The sequence below is a fragment of the Macaca mulatta genome, chromosome 3 (genome assembly GCF_049350105.2).
Source record: "Macaca mulatta isolate MMU2019108-1 chromosome 3, T2T-MMU8v2.0, whole genome shotgun sequence".
NCBI classification, from domain to species: Eukaryota; Metazoa; Chordata; class Mammalia; order Primates; family Cercopithecidae; genus Macaca; species Macaca mulatta.
The window spans coordinates 156,732,972-156,757,296 of NC_133408.1; the positions used below are offsets into that span (position 1 = coordinate 156,732,972).

General features: G+C 40.7%; 1 protein-coding gene across 28 annotated transcripts in view; it reads left to right on the plus strand.

Annotated features, from left to right (window-relative positions):
• Positions 1–24,325, plus strand: part of ST7 (suppression of tumorigenicity 7) — a 284,115-nt gene that overhangs the window by 243,650 nt on the left and 16,140 nt on the right. For all 28 annotated transcript variants that reach the window (XM_015134739.3, XM_015134738.3, XM_015134740.3 and 25 more), the window contains 3 exon segments: positions 13–85; positions 1,524–1,626; positions 20,176–20,326. In XM_015134739.3, the coding sequence (XP_014990225.1) occupies positions 13–85; positions 1,524–1,626; positions 20,176–20,326 (327 nt within the window).

The following is a 24,325-nucleotide window of genomic DNA, read 5'->3' on the forward strand; positions in this document are numbered from 1 at the left end:
TTTCTCCAACAGATATAAGCTTACCAAAGTCAGCAACAATATGCTACACAGCTGCTTTGCTCAAAGCAAGAGCTGTCTCTGACAAGTAAGTGAATAATAGCTTGTGCGGTACTAATGCCTGACCGGAATTGAGATGTGTTGCCTCTGAGGGCTTTCTCTGGAAGTTTCTCTTAGTCTATGAGACCCCTGCTTATAAGCATGCATTTTCCAAAACCTGCTGTTCTTTTCTTTCACTATTAGAAGGAGGGAATATGTATCTTCAGGTAATGTAAGAGTGTGTAAAGGTATCCTAAAGCAGGATTTATTTGAAATTCCATACTTCTGAGATGACTTTTTTGGTGTGAGACAGTAGATACCAAAACACCTGCTTGGGACTTACACAGAATGCCATCCTTCTATTCGTTTCTTGCACATTCCTCTCCCTTCAGCAGTCCATAAATGGGCAGTGTCATACACATGTGGAATGTGGCAGACGGGATGGCCATCTCTCATTCTTTGCCTCATCAACTCCAAATTAGCCCCCACTGGTCTGTTAACTTTGAGTTGCCATCTCAATGGGACGTTTGCCTATTTTGTTCAGGCAGGTGACTATGGCATATGGACTTTTCATAAGCATCCAAGGATGCCTGTCAGGTGAAAGAGCCTAGATGGCTTAACTGGTTTTGAGTCCATAAACTCTTACACTTCCCCGATATAATCCCTCTGTAGCATCAAAAGCAGAGAATAGGAAACCAGCCTCTGCTGTATCAGACAGGTTTGCTGTTAAGTGTGTGTACACTTCAAGACCAAAGTAATTTTCTTTCATTCTTTTTTATCCTGTAGATCGCCAGTACCTACTGCAACATCTTTTCTCCCTACACAGCGACTCCAGCTTGGGAGGGCAGGGCCAGGGTTGTCACAGCTTCCCCTGTGGTGTCTGCCTGCCAAGCACAGCTCTGGAGTTAGCCCTGGGTGTGAGGTGAGAAAGAGATTGCATGGTCTGGTTTTTTTCATTCACTCGGGCAGGTGTCTCGCCCGCAGTTTGGGCATGCACACGCCCCCTGCCGGAATGGCCCCAAGCAGGCTCGCCTGCTGCTGACGCTGCAATGATTTAACCTCCATCGCAGCACTGACATTGGGTGGGAGGCCTCCTTTCAAATCCTTCCCAGCTCTGTTTTTAACCAAGTGCACTCTTCTGTAACCTAGTTTTCTCTTTTTCCTACACTGTCTGCCCTTGTCAGTCCTACCTCTTCCCCCGACCTGAGCAGGTACCTCGTAGAAGACTTAGATTAGCTATTTAGACAGAGACTTGACAGCCGAATTTAACTCCTGCCATGACTAGATGCAAGCACGCTTTCTGCTTCTGCTGGGGTTTTTGCTGGCCTCGGTCCTCGGGGTCACTCAGAGGTTCCATGCAGTAGAAGTTTGGAGAGCTCATGTCATTGGCTCGTTGTGGTTTTATGGGCCCTTGATGTGTAGATGCTTTCGGGTTGATGCCCAAGCAGTGGTCCCAACTGGATGGTTTTTGTCTTTCTGCTTTTCAGATTCTCTCCTGAGGCTGCATCTCGGCGGGGGCTGAGCACAGCAGAGATGAATGCAGTAGAAGCCATTCATAGAGCTGTGGAATTCAATCCTCATGTGCCAAAAGTGAGTCTGTGGAATCCCCACAGGAACTCGTTATGATGGCAGAGAAAGCATTCATTGACCACGGTGTTGTATCTCGACTACACCGGTTATAAAAAATGAATTGCAACCAACAAATGTTGAGGCCCTGTATAGTGTATGGGCATTAGCCTCATTTTAAGCAAAAGCTACACTCAAGAGGCTTTGGGGCAGATTTCCAGACTTCACTTAATAAGGGTAAATCGATAGACCTCGCTGAGGCAGGCCAGGAAGCCTGAAATTGGCAAAAAGTAGATATCCCGGGAGTGTTGACACATTTGATAGGAATTTCACACCAGTTATGGTCTCACAAAGACCAAAATCAGGAAATAAATGTTGTTGTGAATAAAACTGGTAAAAAAAAAAAAAATACTGACTAATGTGGCATTCCATGTCTCTATAAATAAATGATAGTAATCAGTATTGGCAAGAAAATAATAGAGAAAACTTCAAAATATGAAAAAGTATTTTGCTTTGTACCATTTTCATAAGTATATGTAGTAGAAAATATTTGTTTTAGTTATTAACCACATGGTTGACCAATTTATAAATACCCAATATTTCCAATTTTTTTTCTGAAATTTATTTTAAGGGAATCAATTTGGAGCAGAGGATATTTCTGTAATCTTTTATTCAGGAGATGAATGTGTATTTATTATTTACCTATATTTAACTCCCTGCTCTTTTAGTATCTACATGCTGTATTACATAATTATCATCTTCTCTGAGGGAGAAAAAAAAAGTAGCTGAGAGCCACTTTCAGTCCCACTATTAAGTACATTTTGACCTCTAAGAAACTTCGTGTGGTTCACCTCAGGTATGACAAGCCATATCTTCCTTGGCAAAATGTCTGATGAAGACTTACTGGTGAAAAATGACAAAGGAAGGCTGTTTGATTTGTGTTGTAGCACTATAGCAAAAGGGTGGGAGGTATGAGTGAGAGAGAGAGAGATGATTTATGGAGTTAACTACTTTATTTTGTTGATATCCAGAGTGACAGAGATAAGTGATCTAATATCATTCCTGGGATTTTAGTCAAGTCTGGGTCATTGTTTTCAGTTAGCAGGAAATTGAAGAGTGGTTCACTATGCCACATTTGCATAAGGATGTATTTATTCATTAGGCCTGATGGGTAATGACCAACATAGTATTTTTAGATTTATGTATTGTCCATATGGTGCTATAACTATATATCCTTATATAATATTTTTCACCTAAGCTAAAAACATTTATTCCACTTTGACTAAAATTTAAAACTAATCGTGAAAATATTATCCTGAATTACAGTAAACTGAGGTCATCTATTAATACTCATTGAATGCCATTCTCTACAGAGCTATTCAGTAAGCATAAATAAGGCTCTTTTAGAAGTAGTATTGAGCAATAAGTTCTGGATTCTGAGGCAAAAACTCGTGTTCCACTTCTGGTTCTGTCATTTATCAGCCATTGGACATTGGGCTTAGCATTTCTCAGCTCAAAGTTGTCCCTCATCTTTAAATGAAGATAGGATAGAAGCCCTGCCTATCTTCTGGTAAAGATCAAGTGAGATTATATATTTGAAGTTCTTTGAAAATACTTGAGCACCATTTATTTGTAAATTATTAAGATTTTTGATAATTTTAATATCAAAAATTTTGATAATTATTGATAATTATTAAGAATTTTGATAATGATTGGGGGCTTCTCATATCTAGGAACCAGATCTTTTACTGTGATCCTAACTAGAGCCTTGCCATCCTGGGGCACAAGACAGAAAATCAGTACAGTACTTGTTGGTTAGATATTTTGATGGAAGTAGTCATCTAATGCTATAAAACTGGTCCGAAATGGTTAATTGAGCCTCTCGAAGAATATTAAAAGCCCTAAGAAACACTTTAAGGCTGCCATGGAAGAATTTGACACAGTTAACCGGGATTCCACCTGCAAAATAGAATTATTCTAAAGGTGGAAACATTTCAAATATTTGATTGCACTCTCATTTCTAATCATGAAACTGAGCGAAGGTAGGGAAAACTACCTAGGTAAACTGACTCTCCAGCACTTTGCTTTGTTGATGATTGTGCTGAGGGGGCGATGTGTTTCCAGATCCTCTTCGTCTATCAGAATTCCGTGGGGGACGGGTCCTGGGATTCACTGGCCACATCTGTCAAGAATTAGCCACAAATTTCTAATATACAGTATGCAGCGTGCTCTAAACATCTTACTTTAGCAAATACACACACACACACACACACACACACACACACACACATTTGGTGCCTTGGAGGCAGAGAATAATAGCCTTAGTTCTAATGAGACATCGGTGAAGGTTATAAACTCTTGGACTCTTAGCATAAGAAGGGGCCTTAAAGATCTTCTAGGTCACCTTCCCGTCCTAACCTTGACTCTCTCCTTATAATGATACTGCGATAATCATTTTTATTATTTTTTTTAATGTTATGTGCCAAGCACAGTGCTAACTGAAGTACATAAGCCCTTTCACTTATTTTTCATAATGATTCTGTGAGGTGTGTTATATTATTATCCCTATTACATAGATGAAGGCACCAAAGATTTGGAGAGGTTAAATAATCTGCTTATGGTCATTCAGCAAATAAATGACAGAGCCTGAACCAATTCTGGGTTATCTACTCGTAAATGTTGCCCTCTACTGCCTCCCACATCTCACCAGGGAACAGACCAGCCTAGGCTTGGACCCTTCAAATGCTGGTGGGTACACTGCTTCTCAAGGCATTCAGTCCCTTAAGGGCAATTCAGGTTTCTTCAAGATATCTTAAATGATATGACTTCCATGGCTTCTTTTTCTCTACCACAGGAAGTTGTCAGTGGCCCACCACAGGAATTTTCAGTATCTGCATGCTGTATTATATGATTATCATCTTCTCTAAGGGAGAAAAGAATACCAAATATAGTAACTGAGAACTGCCTTCCATGTATTTCCAGCTTTGCTTCATCTGGTATCCCATTAAGCAAAGATACATAGGTAATATTTCACCATCCAATGATAAATACCAGTCATTTACCTTCAGAGGGCTACTCTTAGAAACGCTCTTCGCCTGCAGACATGAGGAGTAGGGAGGGAGTGTTGCTCCTTACCACATCACAGGACTGGGAAATAAATAAGAACAGTAAGAAACCCCTTATCTCTGTTCTGAAGGAGAGCCCCTTCAGTGGTCAGTTGGATGTGAAACACTAGAATTTCTGAAGTATTAGATTGCAGCAAACTAGTAAAGAGGAAGCAAACACACAGGCTCATCAGTCCCAACAGAACTGTCACTCCCTCCTGAGAAACTGCAGCTGTGCCGCCAGCTCCCATAGGAAAAGGCATAAACTCCTTGTGCGATTCTTCAGTACCCTCCATAATCTGACCCGACTTGGTTTTCCTTTTTTCCACCTCGTAACTATTTGTTCATCATTCCAGACACATTCTCTTTCCTTTCCCTTTTTCACTTCCTCTGAGGAAACCCTGTTGCCCCTTCACCACCACCATTAAGAGTCACCAGGAAGCTTGTTCTTCTTCATCAGAAGTAGTCTGTCTCTTCTCTGTGGTCTCTCAGTATAATGCATTGATTATGTACTTGCTGTTTACCTTTTGTTGAGGAAAATTGGGGATATTAATGATGCTGGCGATTTTCAACAACTAAAAACAAAACTCAAGAAGACAAAGAAATCTCGAATCCATTAGAGGATGTTTTCCATTTAATGGGATTAAAATCACTTTGCGTATAAAGAAAATTCCATTCATGTAATGCTGGACAATCAAAGGACTGCCCTCATCACGGTTCTATACCTTCATCTTTGTATTGTTATAGTTGATTGGATTTGGGGCCTTCTTTCTGCAGATATGCTCCATGCTCACCCTGCTCTTCCTCAGTAGTCTTGAGATTTATATAGGGTGGGGGTGAGGGAGACATTTCTATCAGTGACCCATCAGCTACACAGACCTGGGTTAACCAGAGCTTATGTGCTCTCAGTATGCTGTAGCTACACTGCAAGCCTTGCACTGCGAGGAGACACATTTTTGTTTTGGAGGATGTTACATTAACTCCTTCAGGGTACCAAAGATAAACTTCCATTTTCTGACAAGTTTCTGAAAGGTGGGCTAAATTATTTGTTTGTTACCGGCAATATTAGATATGTCTTTTGCTCTATAGTGGTATTATAAAAAACAATCTACTCATATTTAAGACTATTTCTAGCCTTTTTTCCTATGTATTTTAAATACTTTTACTTTACTATTTTAAAAAAATTAGCATAGGGCTCTTAACATGGACTTTATGTTTGGGTATTGGGGTTGTATTTGTTTCTGAGGGAGGATTATCAGATTTTCAGAGTTCTTTAACCTTCAAAAGGTTATTCTCCAACTTACAGTTCTAGTATTTTATCTATGTGCCTTCAGACTCTTTTAAGACAGTTTCTATAACTGGATACTTCTGTTTTGGATACTTCTTTTTTATGGGTGTGAGGTAAAAAACATGTAACATGAGATCTACCCTCTTATCAAATTTTTAGGTGTACAGTACAATCTTGTTAACTGTATTAGTCCATTCTCATGCTGCAAATAAAGGCATACTCAAGACTAGGTGATTTATAGAGGAAAGAGGTTTAATTGACTCACAGTTCAGCATGGCTAGGGAGGCCTCAGGAAACTTACATTCATAGTGGAAGGGGAAGTAAACATATCCTTTTTCACATGATGGCAGGAAGCAGAAGAATGAGCAAAAGGGGGAAAAGCCCCTTATAAAACCATCAGATCTCATGAAAACTCACTGACTATCATGAGAACAGCATGGAGATAACTGTTACCTCCCACCAGGTCTCTCCCACTACACATGGGGATTATGGGAAGTAAAATTAAAGAAGAGATTTGGGTGGGAACACAGCCAAACCATATCATTAACTATATGCACATCACTGTACAGTAATCTCTAGAACTTTTTCATCTTGCACGATTGAAACTCTATTCTTATTGAACAGCAACTCCTCATTTTCCCCTCCGCACAGCCCCTGGAAAGCACCATTATACTCTCTGCTTCTATGAATTTGACTACTTTAGATACCTCATATCAGTAGAATCATGTATTTATCTTTCTGTGACTGACTTATTTTAGTTAGCATAATGTCCTCAAGCTTCATCTATGTTATATCCACCATATGACAGAATTTTCTTCTTTTTAAAGACCGAAAATTATTCCACTGTATGTATATGCCACATTGTCTTTATCCACTCATCTGTCCATGGACATTTAGGTTATTTCCTAATAACCTTGGCTATTGTGAATAATGCTGCAATGAAAACAGCAGTGCAAATATCTCCTCAAGATCCTGCTTTCACTTCTTTTGAATGAATACCCAGAAGGGGGAATGACTGGATCATATAATGGTGATTCTATTTTTGATTTTTTGAGAAACTTCCAAACTGTTTTCCTTAGTGGCTGCACCATTTTACATTCCCACCAACAGTGCACAAGGGTTCCAGTTTTTCCACAAACTTGCCAACACTTGTTATTTTCTTGAGAGTGGCCATCCTAATACATCAGGTAAAAATTTTTTTGTGGTTTTGATTTTCATTTCTCTGCTTGTTAGTGATGTTGAGCATCTTTTCATATACCAGTTGGTCATTCATATATCTTCTTGGAGAAATGTCTATATGAGTCTTTTGCCGAGTTTTAAATCAGATTGTTGGGCTTTTTTTTTTTTTTTTCATATTGAGTGGTAGGAGTTGCTTATATGTTTTCAATATTAACCCCTTATTAGATATATGGTTTGCAGATATTTTCTCTATTCCACAGGTTACCTTTTCACTCTATTGATTGTTTTCTTTGCTACACAGAAGCATTTCAGTTTGACATAGTCCCACTTGTGTATTTTAGCTTTTGTTGCTTGTGCTTTTGGTGTCATATCTAAGAAATCATTGCTAAAACTAATATCATGAAGTTATTCCCCTCCTTTACTTTCTTCTAAAAGTTTTATAGTTTCTGGTTTTACATTTAAATTTTTAGTGCATTTTGAGTTGATTTTTTGTATGGTGTAAGATAAGAGTTCAATTTCATTCTGTTACATTTTGTAGAAGAGAATTATCTACTTCTTCCCTCTCCCAGACCCCCTGACCCAAGGCAGGGTTGTACTCTGTCACCCAGGCTGGAGTGTAATGACACAATCATAGTTCATTATAACCTCAAATTCCAGGGCTCAAGGGATCCTCCAGCCTCAGCCTCTAGAGTAGCTGGGACTATAGGTATGTGCCCCTACGCTAAGCCAGCTTTTAAAAATTTTTAATAGAGACAAGGTCTCTGTTGCCCAGGTTGTTCCTCAAGCAGTCCTTCTACCTCGTCCTCCCAAAGTGCTGGGATTATGGGTGTGAGGGACTGTGCACACAGCCTAATCTACTTCTTGAGTCCTCCATGGTAGATACCAAGTTGACATGATCGGTCAACTTCTGTAATGAACCTCTTTGGGCAAGAAGATTTTTTAGTCAGGATTATTTCCTGAGGGTAGATTTGAAGTATGGGAATTACTAAGTCATGTGTGGAAACACTTAAGGCTCTTGATATTGCCAAACTACTTGCCAAAAAAGATTATAGCAGTTTAAATCAGCAGACAACTCCTTCTTCACCATTTTATCATACCCTCACTGTCGTCGAGCAGTTTGTTTAAAAAGGAAAGAAGGGGAGCAATAAATATTTATGAACCTATTAAGTACAAATGGAATTTTGTTCTTTAAGTCTGCATTTCTTTGCCACTACTAGCTTGGTTGAACATTGTTAGCCATTTGTATTTATTCCTTTCTGAATTGTCAGGCAAAACATATTATAACAACAGAGCAAGGAAGACAAGGAGAGCTATGAAGTATCATTGAAAGGGTTCATCATGCCTGTAATTCCAGCACTTTGGGAGGCTGAGGCAGGAAGATCGCTTGAGTCTAGGAGTTTGAGACCAGCCTGGACAATATAGTGAGACCTCATCTCCACAAACAAACAAAAAAATTAGCTGGGTGTGGTGGCACACACCTATAATCCTAGCTATTCGGGAGGCTGAGCCAACAGGTCAAGACTGCAGTGAGCCACGATTGTGCTGTTGCACCACAGCCTGGGTGACAGAAAGAGACTTTGTCTCTAAAAAAGAGAAAAGCGCAAAAGTGTTCAGAACAGTTACTCCCATTACTTGCTGTCCACAGGACTGGAATAAAGTATGGGAGGAGGGAGTTAGTTTCCTGCCCATTCTTGTTTTGATAAAATGAGGATAAAAGTAATGGCTTCACAGGACTGATGACAGGTAAATGAAATTACATCATGTAATTCATTCAGTACCTGCTCAATACATGTTGGCCCCTTCATTATCTCTTCCTTTTTACCTCCCGTTCTATTTCTGTGCTTGCAGGCTAGGTGGAAATAGAGGCTGCCTAGAAACATGCATTAACAGGTGCTTCTTGGGCCACCCTAGCCTGAAGAAGGAAACCAGAGAGTATAACAGTGGCACCTCAATGCCTTGGCCTTGAGGACCCTCAGGGTCCCTTCAGGCCTCCAGATTTGAGGGGAGGCTCTAGCATGTTCTGGCTGCAGCTATTGTCTTCAGGGATTCTGCAGCTTATAGCTGCTTGGTAAGTTCTTTGCTTGTGGCTGATTAAGTGTTACCCATTTCCGACCTGTGTCTTATATTCTTGTTCTGAGCCTGGTACCATCCCTGCTCCCTGCCAACCCACTCCCATCAGGTCCTCTACCCCAACACAACACTTCACGTCTGGTACGAAACTTGCCCATACGCAGGCCCCTTCCTCTCCCTGTTGCACCTGCCTCCTCAGGTGGAACAGACTTGAAAGCCTGACCTAGGCATGCATGAGGTTGCCTCGTAAAACATCACTGTGTCTTCTTCTTTGATTACAGAGGCAGGTGTCCCCTCTATTATGGAGGCTGAAGCCACCCATCTTTCGATTATATAACTCGTATTTCCCTGTCTGAGTAATCAAGATTGTAGGGCTACATTAACAGTCCCTAATACACACATACATACACCGAACCCATCATCATTGGCTGCCCCAGCAAAATGTTTCCAGATTCTATTAAGTTTTCACTCTTTCCAAAGCTTTTCTTCTTCAGCCTATAAAAAGCAAGCAGTTGTTTTTTTCATTCCCGGGGTACTTCTACCAATTGGAGTTGGGCTGTTGGAGTCATCTCCACTGCCTACCACCAGGACAAGGAGAGCAGTGTGAGTGGAAGAGAGAGAGGTGGCAGGGAAATCTCCCTTAGTGTGAGCTGTGTGGTCAGGGGTCCCAGGTGCCCATAGTCATAGAGGAGGTAGGGACCCACTTGAACATCACCAGGTACTTTTTTCAGACCTGGCCTAAGGAGTTTGGCGTCTCCCAGCCTGGGTTGCTTATATCTCCTTCCTCCCTGCCCCTGCACCCTCTGTCTTGGTGCCTATTCTCATTATCAGAGTTGGCAAGGCTCTCATGCCCCTCAGAAGAGGAATTCTTCCATTTCCTCCCTCAGCTGGAAACCACACACCTTGCTAACTCTCCTGTCAACCACAACATATTTGAACTACTTTTACTTAAGCAGGATCACTCTGCTCTAATAGAATAAACAGGAGACATCCCTGCCACTTTACTTCATCCTGGAGGGGCTAACCTTCCTGCTGCTGTCCACCAGCTTCTCTAGTCTCCAAGCAGAGTCCCCTTTTCCCTCCCAGCAGCGCATTCAGCTAGCACTTATTGAGCACTAATTATGTGCCAGCCACTGGGACGCTGGTCAGAACACGATGCGTGCTGTCACAAGAAGTGCTCAGTCATTGAGAAGACAGACTGGGCCGTGCCCCTCTGAGGCAGGCAGAGTGCTGCTGGGCCCACCAGAGCAAGGCAGCCAGCTCACAGTCAGGGTTGGGCCAGATAACCCAGGTACTCTGTAACTTCTGGAAGCTAGATCCTGTGCTTTGCTGTTAGAAACATTCTCCAAGTGTGCAGTGGTAGGAGAGTGGCCTGGCTGTATACAGAATGCCCAAACTTCCCTCTCAACTCTGAAAACCTTGAATGTGGTAGTCCCCAGAATTGAGCCTTGGCTGATAGGAAAGGCTGACCTGGTCAGTATCACCAAGGAGGGCTTCCCAAGTCACGGGTCTTCACTACCACACACAGGTCTCCACTGGCCAGCTTGTGTTTACTTCTACAAAAACAAACAATGTTTAACTTTTATAAAGCAGTAAACATTTTTCCTCTCCTAATTCAGTCTTACATGAAACCTTAATAAATAAGCAAGTAGATGCTCTGCTTGAAACTGGGATGAGAAGTCTGGTGGCCCAGCAACCCCAAGGCCCCTCTGCATACAGTTCAGAAAATAACACATGGCTGTGACCCATCACCCCCAGAAAATCCTAAGCTTTTGAGGTCCCACCCATAGAGGAGGAGGCCTCACATCCTCCTCTGAGCAGCAGGGAGGGGGCTGCGGAGCCAGTACCAGTTCCTTAGCATGTCCGAGTGCTGTAGACAGAGCTGCTGAGGGGAAAAAATCAAGAAAACTTGCCAGCACCAACGGGGGATAGCTTTCATCTTAATCTTGCCCCAAATCCCAGAACCAGTAAACCATCTGCTGTCCTCACTGCGCCTGCCCAAGAGGTAGCGGAGGACACAACAGGCAGTCCCAGAGGGTACCGAGGGGAGAAGGGTGCCACACTCCCAGCACTCATTTCAGCAGCGGGGCAGACTGGGGTTGACGCAATATGGAAGTGAGGACCTAGCCTAATACATATTTAGCTTTCAAATTTTAAGTCTAGGAGTGTGGGAAGTCATGAGAAAACAGAGAGGAAAGAATGAAGAATGTTATGACAGAAATGCATTTCCATTAAAAATGTACTTTTTTTTAAAAAAAAGAAAGCTCATCTAATGTTAATCTAGAAACTAGTTTCATGGGGATTTCAAGAGGCTTGTGGAAGAAAACATCGTGGTAATTGTATATGCTAATGGAGTACCTACAGGACATTGTTATAGTGATGGAAATTCTATTTCATGCAAACACTAAAGCAATCCTCCCTTTATATCTTGGTAAAGCTGATTGACAGAGTATAAAATTGCTTTTTAATCCAATTTAGGAAACAAAATGTGTAGTGGGTTTTAGTATTTTAAAATGCTTAAAGCATGGAAGCAGAAATTCAAAATACCCTGGCAGACTGTCTATGATATTGTATATCAACAGGACATTTTAGAAATATTATTTCAATATAAGTTTCTTTGAATTGAGTCATATTTTGTTCCAAAGCTTTTTTGGATTAGAGTAAGGAGAACGTATTGTGGAAATATGACCCAGAGGAAAATGAACAGAAACCAGTTTTTAGCCACATTTCTCAGGAATAGGAAGTTTGTAAGTCTCTTTCTTTAACAAAAAGTACTGCAGCTGCTTTCTCCAAGACTATCCCCATACAGGCCACCCCCACCAGGCTCATCACCTCTACTGAGGTCACTCTTATTAAGCTCGCTGCCACCTAGGCCACCAGAACCATTGACCTCTTCTCAAATCTCATCCTATTTCATCTCTCCTTGGCATTTGGTCCCACTGACTAAATGCTTTGGTCCCACTGACTGACTGCTTTTTATGTCTTTTTTTTTTTTTTTTTTTTTTTTTTATAAGACAGGGTCTTGCTCTGTCACCCAGGCTTGAATGCAGTGGTGCTATCATGGCAATCCTCCCACCTCCACTTCAGTTTTGCCATGTTTCCCAGGCTGGTCTTGAACTCCTGGGCTGAAGAGATTTGCCTGCCTTGGCCTCCCAGTGTACTGGGATTACAGGTGTGAGCCACTGCCCCCGGCCAGCCTTATGTCTTGAGGCCATCTTGACCCCATGACACCTACTCTCTGTGCCACTCCTGTATGTCAGCACTCTCCTCCTCCTCCTTTTCTGTGCTGCCACACACTTATGTTTTCCAGGGAGCTCTGTTCACTGCCCTCTCCCTGATTGCTCGAAGCTGTCTTGAGAGATCTCCGCTGCTCCTACTGCGCAGCTTCCACCTCTGGCCCAGAACGCCCACATTTGTGTCTCCAGCTTCTCTCCTAAGCTCTAGACCTGCAGACCAAGCTGCCTTCAGGCCATTTTTCCAGGGATGTTCTGCAGGTTCTTCAAGCTGTTTTTGTTACCTTTCCCTGCTAAGCCTCTTCCTCTTCCGGTGTCTTTACGCTAGCTAAGGAACTCACATTATTCTAGTTTCTTACACTAAAAACTTGTCACCTTTGGTTCCTCCCCTCACTCTCACATTTAGTCAGGCGCCAAGTCCTGGAAAAGCTCCTCCTTCATCCCCCAATTTTGTCCCCATCACCTGGACTCTAACAGGAGCTTTTTAAGACTTTGCTAATTTCTATCTCTTCCCTGTCTGTTGATCCTACACATGATTCACCCATTTCTCTCAAAATTGCAAACTGCACAACTCACTTCCCAGTTGCCTATGGCAGTGATTTCCAAACTGTCCTATTAGGAGAGCCAGGAGGGTTCCCCAGACCTCTCTCGGGTCCATCCCTCAGATTTCCCCACAGCTTTGTTTTGCATCAGCTTCACAGATTCTAAGTGGTTTTTTTCTCTCTCTCTGAACAAATTACAGCCATCTCTCAGTATCTGCAGGAGATTGGTTCCAGGACCCGTCACATATACCAAAATCTATGCATACTCAAGTCCCTCAGTCAGCCCTGCAGAACCCAATAGAACCTGTGTTATGCAAAAAAATCAGCTATCCGTATATGCAGGTTTCCCATTCCATGAATACTGTATTTTCAATCTGTGTTTGGTTGAAAAAAAATTTGTATAAAAGTGGGCCTGTGCAGTTCAAACCCAGGTTGCTCAAGAGCCAACTGTATTCTGTGTCTAAAAGTTTGAAAACCAGCTACTAAAGGTCAGGGCACCCTCTGGAGCAGGGCACCCTCTGGAGCAGATCATGAAGGCCTTTTACAGCCTACTTTTTCTACTTCACTCCTTTGGAGAGTGGCCTGAGTTCAAATGCAGGTTCTGCCACGTGCAACTGTGCAACTCTGAACAAGTTACTTCCTAAAGCCTTCGTTTTCCCATCTGTGAAACAGGAATGGTAATATTAGCTCTGTCACAGACAGTGTTAAGGAGTTACTGAGATAATGCTTGGCACGTGTGTTAGTGCGTAATCAGTGTTGGCAATTACCATCATGTTAGTAGTCAGGCCCCACCAGTTTAGAAACACATCATGCCCTTTGATGCCTTGGTTTGCTTTTGGTAGCCTTTGATGCTTTTGGTATACTTTGCCCTTTCATGCTGGTTTGGAATCCCCCCTCCTCATTTTTTCAGTATCAACTCTTATGTAATTAGTAAGATTGATATTTTCATTTTTCTGTGAAGCCTTCTCAGACACAATACTGTCCATTTGCTTCCTTAGTGCTAAGTTTATACATCTTTCTAAGGTACTCACCATGTTGAATTTTATTCTTTCTCCATACATTCTCTTTTTCTCTCCTTCCCTCCTACTGTCTCTCTCTCCCTCCTCTACTCCTACAAAGACTATGGATCATCAAGGTGGGGACCTGACCTGATTCATGTTCATGCCCTTGAGGTAAATTATGGGTGCTTCCATAGCTGCATCCTTGGAATACACAAAGGATCCTTCCATATCCATGTCCTTGGATAGCCTGTGGGTGCTCCCCTATCTATATTCTTGGGATACACTGTGAGCCTTCACATATTTTTTGAATGAAGCAAAGTAACCAATGAATAGATAAGTGAACCAGGAAGAAGAAGGTACCTTGTGATGAGGATCCCTGAGTGGTACTGAAATCACCAGGTTTAATTTGACAATTCAGCTTTGCTTTATGCCTGGCTCCGTATTGGTTGGTTAATGACCCTTGGTAGCCAGGTCTCTTCAACTGATCTGCTACTACAATAAAAGTGCTGAAGTATTTTACCCAAAAACAAACTCAGTTATCTGTGGGACATGTATATGTGGAAAACACAAATTACCTCTACAGTAATATGAACATATATTTTTTAGTGGCAAAAATATCTACTATTCAATGCACACTTATATGCCAAGTACTATGTGAATGAATGCTTTACATATATTACATAATCTTCAAAAATTAAAACCAGCAAGGTATGTTTTTACTATACCAGTTTTACAGATGAGCAAACTGAGGTTCAAAGAAATTAAATAACATGTCCAGGGTCTCGTAGCTAAACAGTAGAGCCAGGATTCCAGTAAGTGATTCAGAGTGGCAGATGGTAGATGAGATTAAGGCAAAGAATCCTGGTGACGTGTACCGCATTCTCCATCACCACATGATCTGAGTGAGCTGTGCCTACTTGCAGTGTTTTTTGTCCTGTCCCTGCTTTGTGTCTTACTCATTCCAGGGAGTAAGCAACATTGAAAGTCAGACTATGTGGTGTCTCTCCCAAATAGCACTAGCTTAATTCGCAGAACTCTTTATTGATGTTTTAAAAACATCTTTTCTGGTGTTAGGCCATTTTATCAGAACCAGTTGCACCAAAGCATTGTAGGCATGAAAAAAATTGCTATCTCCAGTTGTCTTTTGTTTGTGTGTTTGTGTGTGTGTGTGTGTGTGTGCATGTGTGTTTTGATGCAAGTCTAGAAAATAGATTTGTATTACATATATACATACATACATGTACATACATATATAGTGAGAAAAAAATAAAAATATTTATTGCAAGCCAGGCATGGTAGCATGTGCCTGTAGTCTTAGTAACTTGGGAGGTGGAGGCAGGAAGATCGCCTGAGCCCAGGAGTTCAAGGTTGCAGTGAGCTATGATTGCACCACTACACTTCAGCCTGGATAACAGAGCGAGACCCCATCCTTTACAAAATGTTTATTATAGAAAACTTGGAAAGCACAGAAAGAGTACAAAAGAAGTTAATCTCCCATTAAAATCAAATATTTAACCACCATGAACATTCAACTTGTGACTTTCCACTGGTTTTTAATGTCTACCTATACATTTTTATTGTCAAAATAATTAATAATCTGCTATGTAAATTGTTAGGGTACACTGATTTTTTTTCATTTAGCAATGTATCATGAACATTTCCCTGTGCTAATACATATTCTTTCATTACCTGGTTTTGGGAGCCACTTAATAGCCATCATTAACTGTGATATAAGTTAATTTACCTGTTTTTTTTTTTTTTCACATTTTGCTTATTCCCATACTTTTGCTAATGATTTTTATGTGACTTATGCTATTGTTGATATTGCAAATCCCAAAAAAGAGGTGTATGAGTTAATTCTTTGGTATTAACATTTATGTGAATGATAACTATGGGATCATTTTCATTCAAATTATTATAGAATTTTAAGATCTTAGCAAAAAGCACTTTAGCAGCCACCCAAGGTGGCCTCTAATAGGCCACATCTCTTCAGCAGTTTCCTTGACAGCTGAGCCAGTCTTGTCTCAGAGACCTCCATGAATAGGCGCTGCTCACACCTAAAGACCATAGCTCTCTGCTTCTCTTCATATGCCCTGACTTTAGGTGCTCCTGCAGTGGATGCTGACACAAATAGATTTTGAAAAGTTGCTTCCGAAATTTTTAGAAGCACTGCACTTCAAGATCAGTGTGATTTTATCTGGGAGGGAAGTTAGACGCAGGATGGCGGGCAAGATAGCACAGAATGCTGGCTGAGCTAGTAGAAACCAAGCCATTATTATAGATGGACAAAGCGTGTTCTCTGATTTGCAAGCTATAGTTATTCTAATTGATTTCTGCATACTTGTGGATAGGGATCTGCCCTCTTCCATTTATTTTTCTCCTGACAAGTAAGACGTGAAATGTTGTTCCATGCTTTTCTAATTTAAATGTTGTACATGTTGAGAACTGATCTTGCCAGCCATTTTAAGCCTGGCCAAAAACATAACACATTGTTGTTATTAGCCTTCACCATTTAGTTAGGGCCAATATTTTGTTTAGAATTATAAAGGAGTATAAATCTCTTTTATAGTCATAGCCGATTGCTGCCATAAGGTAGATAAGATGAGAAGGCAGAGTTATTTCCTTAATGTGTTGCTTTGGTTAGCCTCATAAGGCTGATTAGGCCAGGGATGTTCACTTTGAGAGACTTCTTGGGAAGTAAGATTTCATTTTAATTCAGCTTAAAAAAATATTACCTTGATGTACAAGGCTCTGTAGGAGGTGCGGGAGGGGAAATTAAGATGCAGATGACAAGGTTCATGCTCTTGCGGGTCTTATGATTCAACAGAGAAACAAGATACATGATAACTAATATAAGGTGGCATGTGAGTAGTACACATACACAAAGATTAGAGAGAGCTTAGAAGAGAAACAGCATTACCTCATGGCCTGTGTTTGGGGCTGTGGATGATGGCCTTGAGGCCATATGCATCCCACTGAGCCTGCAGGCTGAGTAAGCCATCTGTCTCACACACATGTGTACTACTATTTTTCAAATGTTTTATGTGTAGATGCCCTGGTGGCCAACAATGCTTTTAGATTAATTTTTGTTTTATTACATTTATTGTAGCTTTTTGTCATATTGTATATTTTCAGTCAGTAGCTACTACCCTGATGATTCCTATCATGAACACCTTTGAAATTTTTTCATGTTAAAAATTGGTCCAGTTATCCAAAGATGAAAAACCATTGTCTATGGCAGCCTTCAATGCTGTCCAAAAGACTTTTCTGTGATCATGGAAATATTCCCTGCATTGTCCAATACAGTAGTTATTAGGCACATGCAGTACCTGAGCACTTGAAATATGGCTAGTGAGATGGAAGAACTGAATTTTTAATTTTGTTTGGTTTTAATTAATTTAAATATAAATAGCCACGTGGTAGAAACTGTCGTATTGAACAGGGATAGCACATATCTATAATGTCTCTTTGTCAGGAATTTTCGGAACTCCTACCCTCCCCTGCCAGTTGACTTGTCCTGCCTCCTGCTAGCTTATCTTTTCTTTTCTTTTCTTTTCTTTTTTTTTTTAGATGGAGTCTTGCTCTGTCGCCCAGGCTAGAGTGCAGTGGCACAGTCTCGGCTCACTGCAACCTCTGCCTCCTGGGTGCAAGCAATTCTCTGCCTTAGCCTCCTGAGCAGCTGGGATTATAGGCACCCACCACCACACCCAGCTAATTTTTGTATTTTTAGTAGAGATAGAGTTTCACCATCTTGGCCAGGCTGGTCTTGAACTCCTGACCTTGTGATCCACCCTCCACGACCTCCCAAAGTGATGGGATTATAGCCGTCAGCCACTGCACCTGGCCTTGCTAGTTTATTTTCTACCCACAAATGTGGGTGACTACCAGGCCCACTCCTTCTCAGGTGCCCCTATTCCTGAAGGTTCTTTAGGCTAAGAGAAGAGTTCTTTCATAGATCCTTAATCAAATGTAAAAGCCTTTTCTAATCATAGAAATGAGAAGAATGGGAGTTTACATTTATAGCCACCATCTGATTTCAGGGGCTTTAAGGAGATTTCTGTATACCTGGGACACATGAGTTAGTTGTTTTCATATTTTATTTGTTTCAAATTTTATAAGCATGATCCTTCTTTAAAAATTGACTATTTGATAGACGTGGTGACTATGAATAATTAGAAAATCAGATGAAAATCTTATTCCGGGGCTCTCATTAGGCCAGAAATCTCCCTTCTCCATTGTTTTTTTGATGATGATTATTATGGATAACCAAATGCTCTTCCTTCTCCAACTTACCCTGAAACAATTAATACAGTTCATAACACTTTACAAGTTATTTATTTTTCTCATGACTCATAGCCTCGGAGTCCTTTAAGACCATCACTGGCAGTAGCAATGTACATTTTAATGGTTCCTATTAAGGTAACAAAATCACAAGAGGATAGCCAGGTAACTCCAAATATAAAATTCACCATAAAGTAAATATAACTGTATTATGACTGATACTCATTATAAACATAGTGCAAATTGGATTGCTAGGTAATTCTCTATTGTTATTTTTCGAAAAAGACTTTTGTCTTGCACTGTTTTAAAACAAGACATTAGGAGGAAAGCAGTAGTTCATAGAATCCAAAAAGGCAGATGGCCAGAAAGTTCTTTTAGAACGCATGTTTGAGGAGTTCTACCAAAATAACAAACACCTGTCATGGCCAGCCTGGAAATGGGTCCCAGGTCTTTCTGTGGAGTGAGACTTTCTATCCTACCTCCTCCCAAGTGTGACGACCATATCACTGTCCTCCTGCTGCTCTCTGGGTGTCTCTCTTTCACTTCCCTACTCTTTCTGCTTTGAGGCCAGAAGCTTGGAGGTGTCTTCAGATATCAGACCCAGAGTGAGGAAAGTTGCCTGCATGTGTTCTCCTGGCTCCTGCCGGGCCATACACCTCGACACCAAGCGTGCCAATGGGAGAGGAAGCTTAAGGGCAACTGGGTGATGCCCAAAGGGTACAAATCCTCAACTAGATGACAGGGAAACATTGATAGTTGTGCCATAGTGTCCATTCTGTATACCATGACTCTTCTACCTTTCACTGTCTTTCATAAACTTCCACGGACAGAAAAATACGTAGGCAATTATTTCTGATAGTAACATTTTGGAACACCTTTTTTTAGCACTTGCTCTTGCTGTCCATATCCCTCTGTAGTCTGTTAGTCTCCATTTTAAAGGAGATTGCATGGGCTATTGTTATGTTTGTCTTTGGTGGTGGTGGTGGGGTGGGTGTGTGGGTGTGGGTGTGGTTGTGGGTGTGGGTGTGGGTGTCACGGATGGAAACAGGAGGGGAGAATGCCAGCCAGAAAAGAAAGGTTAACATTTGCAATTATAAAATAACCTTCAAAAATTGCTCCCTATCTATCCTATAGTAAAACAGAAGAATAAAAATGGAAACGTAGTCTTTTCTCAGCCCCCAGGAAGTATATCCATTCTTGCCCTATACTCCTACCCACTTTGTAGAAGATAGCAATGAAGAGGTGTATGCTGAGACCCCCATTCCCCACCCCCACTCCCTAGTCTTTGGGAAAGGATCTAAGAGTGTCACAGTTTAGGGTCTATAACGCTCCCCTCCCTTGGGTCTTCCAATGCTCTGGCTGCCACCCTTCCTCCCTGTAGCACTTGAGCAGCTGTGGGTGGCTCTTTTCATAGGAGAAGATTCTTCTCCTTAATACATGTGTATAGAAAAAAATAGTGGACAGTGCTACTCAATCTCAAATCTTTGTACTGCACTTGGTTTAACCACATAACTTTTTAACCTTCATGTGTCCATTTTATAAGGTTTCATTCTGCTTCCAAAATTATACCAAATTATCATGTCTTCCACATTTTCCTTTATGCTATTTGAGTCTTATGTATTTCTTTGATTAGAGTGTCTTAGCCTGAAAGCCTCTGATCTTCACTGTAGGAAACTAGTACAAGGCTAATCATCTGTCAGCAAACTTTGTGTTGCTGGATGTTTTAGTAATTGCCTTCAAATGTAGTAATGAGGTTTCAGGTTTAATGAAATGCTTATAAATGGTGGCTTTAGGGAAATCAACTGCTCTATTTTCAATACTGAATTCCAAATTACTTATGTATTAACACAACTGTGTCCTGCTTTTTTATTTCAGTACCTACTAGAAATGAAAAGCTTAATCCTACCCCCAGAACATATCCTGAAGAGAGGAGACAGTGAAGCAATAGCATATGCATTCTTTCATCTTGCACACTGGAAGAGAGTGGAAGGGGCTTTGAATCTTTTGCATTGTACGTGGGAAGGCAGTAAGTACTCTTCTTTTTTTGAAACATTTTTAAGAGCATGAAGAGGTGCTAAACTGTTTTTGCACTGAGTGTTTATGATGAATAATGAAGATTTACATATGTACTGCTCTTGTGTTCTGTGATGGCGCATCTAAGCCAGTTAGTGACTTAGGTTCTTCCATCCCCCGGTGGTGGTGGATATTCCTGTGATGAGGCCGTTTCCACAGCTCAGAAGGGTAAGTTTATGTTATAGAAGGGGTGAACCCAGATGTTCTTCAAAGGGGCACCCTGTCACCCTGAAAACCCTGTTTGGAAACTTGGACAGCCCCACAGCATCCTGGTAATCTTTGGCATGGGGTTAGGCTTCGTGCTGGACGCTGATGACCACTTCTTGATGGCCTTTCTGGGAGGGTTGGCTAAGAGCCACAGTTATCCTCCACTGGAGTCAGAGTGACTACCCAAAAAGGTGTGGCAGTTATGCTCAAACCAAGAACAGTGGCCATTGAACCCTAGTGTTTGCTAGGAGTTGTAGCATTCATGTATTAATGGATAAATGCTTGGTAGATGAATGTAGGGATAAATAAATCTGCGGGCTTGTTCTCCATAGATATTATTATTCCATGTAAGGAGAAGAGGCTGTAATGGTGGGTGAGACATGCTCCCTGCCTTGGAGAAGCATGTCATCTAATTGGGAAGAGGAACCAGCAGCATGTGGCAGCTGCCTGTTGATTTTTCAGAAGGGAGAGGTTATGGGGTGGAGTGATCATGGTTAACATTATGAGTCAGATGAGATTTGAACCAAGCCTTGAAGAAGTAGGACAGTATTATAAGCAAGGACACTGTGTGAAGAAATGGTAAGTGGTGGGGCTATTTGAGAGAATGTAAATTAAGGAAAAAAGCCAAGACTATGAATTATTGGACAACATGTGCACATGTGCATTGACACTCTGCTAGCATTAATTTTAGCAAAACAAATACAATATGAAGCATGGCTTTCTTTTTCCACCCATGGGAAACTAAAACAATAAATTATTAGAGTTTTCTGACAGTTTTTTCCTAGCTCACCCTTACTCTGATCAACCCCTCAAACAAGTGTCTTTTTAATCCTTTCACTCTGTTTATCTTTGCTGCTTCCATTTTCATTTTGATAATCTGCTCCTCCCTTTTCCTGCCCTTCCCTAACCCATTAGGAGTCCAAGTTGGTGTAGGAAGGGAGGTTGGGGGAGCAAAATGGGATGGTATAAAAATAAGCTAGAGATGGGACTCAAAGTTGATTGAAAATTTTTGTTTAGTTTTGAAAATATCTCTTTAGCGAATTAGTAATGGTTCTGCTTCTATAGATTACTATTTATAACTTGAAGGAGGATTTGATCAGTGCCTCTGCCCCTCCTCAGTAAGTGTAATAGCACACTCCAGGTGGCCTGGGTGGCACCAGCAACTGTATTTAAATGGGTTAAGACACACCATACTCCACTCAGGGTGTGTGTGAGCACAGTCATGATTCCTTCTGGCTTGTGCTTCCTGTTGTATGTAAGGTGTTCTATCAGAAAGGAACACAATACATGTTTATTTAAGCATGAGAAAGAGACAGAAAAGCCCAACAGGACTGAATGTGAGAGGCCTTACCTAGTGTCAGTTGTGGAGAAATTAAATGGACAAGTTGGCTTGCCAAATATTTGTAGATTGGTCTCTTGGAAACAATAATAGAAGCTCATCCATTGGGTCTCATAGAAAAGAAAGTTACGTGTCCTATAGAAGAGACCCAAAGAAAAGTTGGGGCAAAGGGTAATAAAGACATGGTATCACCATAGAAAAATGGTATCACTATAGAAAAAATAAAAATCCTTCAAAGAGTAACTGGAAACTCCCTTTAGAAATTAGTTATCCATGTGGTCAGATAACAATGGGGAGATGCTCTGATCCACTGGAAGGATGATGGGATTAAAAGAAACATGAAGTGAAACAGGGAGCTACAAAATCAAGCAGGATAGCTGTATGGGGATTTAATTTTCTCAAATTGGCAGAATGCTTTATTAGGATAAAAAGAGGGGGTGGGTTTTCAGACATAACACAGTATGGCCAGGTACCTACAGGAAAGGGAAATTCTACAGTTGATCCTTACAGATAAGCAGGAACCACTCTGGAGAAGTGTTTGTGAAAATCAGGTAGCTGTGATCCCAGCCAAAGTCACTTACATTGCCATTCAGTTTTCACAGAGAGCCATAACATTCAATTTTAGAAAAGAGGACTGTGGAAGTGCTTACTATATGCTGAATGCTTGAGAATGCCACGAACCTTGAAGAGTGTTTGTTTAACTGGGTAATTTACAGAGGTTTTGCATTTACATTATTCACTCTTCCTGATAATATTTTGAGTTAGGCCGGACAGAGGTGGCCATCTCAATTTTTCAAGAGAGGAAACAGGTTCATTGAGATCAGTGTCTTGTTGAAGGTCCTGTGGCCACTGTTGGGGAGCCAGGATGTAAACCCAAGTTCACTTTTCCTTCACTGTACTAAACAACAGATTAAGAATACAAAGATCAGTCATCTCTGAAACATTTGTTTGGAAGCCCACAATTGAAATTTACATCACTACTTACAGCGTAGGTGTATTTATTGCACCTGATCTCTCTGTAGTGTTTAGAAAGTTAATCATCCTATATAAAATTGTATTTTGTTGTTTAATACTGACTTAAACCTTTTAAATATCAAATGAGACCAATTTTATAAAATAAATAACAGGTATGTATAAATAAATGAAAGAGACTATAAGTAAATAAGTTTGTTTTAAGTGATTATCACTCAGTTGTGGATTTTAAGTAATTTCTTTTTTCTTCATATTTCTGTTTTTAAATTTTCAACAAGCATAAATATGTATATGTATATATACACATATGTATACACATATATTTAAAAAACATCTCATTACAGATGTTTTTGGTCTTTTTTAAAAACAAAGCTGTAAATATCATGCAATTTAGAAGAAAGAATTACCCCTCCAAACCCAGACAATCTTATCCAGTCTTTTGACATCGCTTCTGGATCTGTGTTCCTTCTAAGTTAAATGGAGGTTCAGAGCTCTGGATTTTCCATCAGATGACCTGGATTAGAATTCTGACTCAGCTACTTACAGTAGCATTTACTTAACTTTAGTAATTTTTAGAAACTGTGAAGCACTAATGATACTGAATGCCATACCCCACCCACCCCAGACTGGTGACTTCAGGGCAGTTGCCGCAGCTCCCTCTCAGGTCAGCTGGCCATGTATAGGCAGCCTGTGCAGGAGCAAAGGAGGCTGCACTTCTGCCAGTGCACCACTTGGTGGTGCCTTTTGACGTCTCCAGCCTCATAGTTTAGGTTTTCTCCTTTGAATCATTTTTATCTTCATTCTGAAATTTAAGACCATTCCCCAACTCCCTTCCAGCTTCCGTTTTTCATTAGAAAGAAAATTCAGGGAAGAAAGTAACAGTACCTAATTTTACTGGGTTCCATGTTCAAAATGATTATTAGTAAATTTGGGAGATTTAAAACAAATTTTTAGTTTCTGTCAAAAGTGTTTGTTGGGGGTAGGGGTGTAGGTGTATTTTGTTTTGATTTTTAATGAATTTGTTATGTTAGAACATTAGTCATCCTTAATTAGTGGAATTAAGTGAGTTTTCCTCCAATCAAGCTAAAAAAAACCTCCCATTTTTGATAAAACCCCAAAGTCCAGCTGATGCATGGCAGAGATTGTTTGGGTTTGAAACATATGGTAGTTTAAAAAAAAAAAAAAAAAAAACTGAATCCTCAACCACAAATACATCAGCATTTCAAAGGTTTCCAAAATGTTTGATTCATCACTGTCACAGCCCCTGAAAGTACACAATATGTTCCAAGTAATTAAGAAAGGGCGAGGGTTTTAATGTACAAGATTTTATAATATGTTTCCAGCTCATTACATAGCTGCCACCTTATCTGAATCGTATTTATTTTAAACACTGTCTGTTCTGGTGATCCTCACATACATGCACCACTGGAAGTA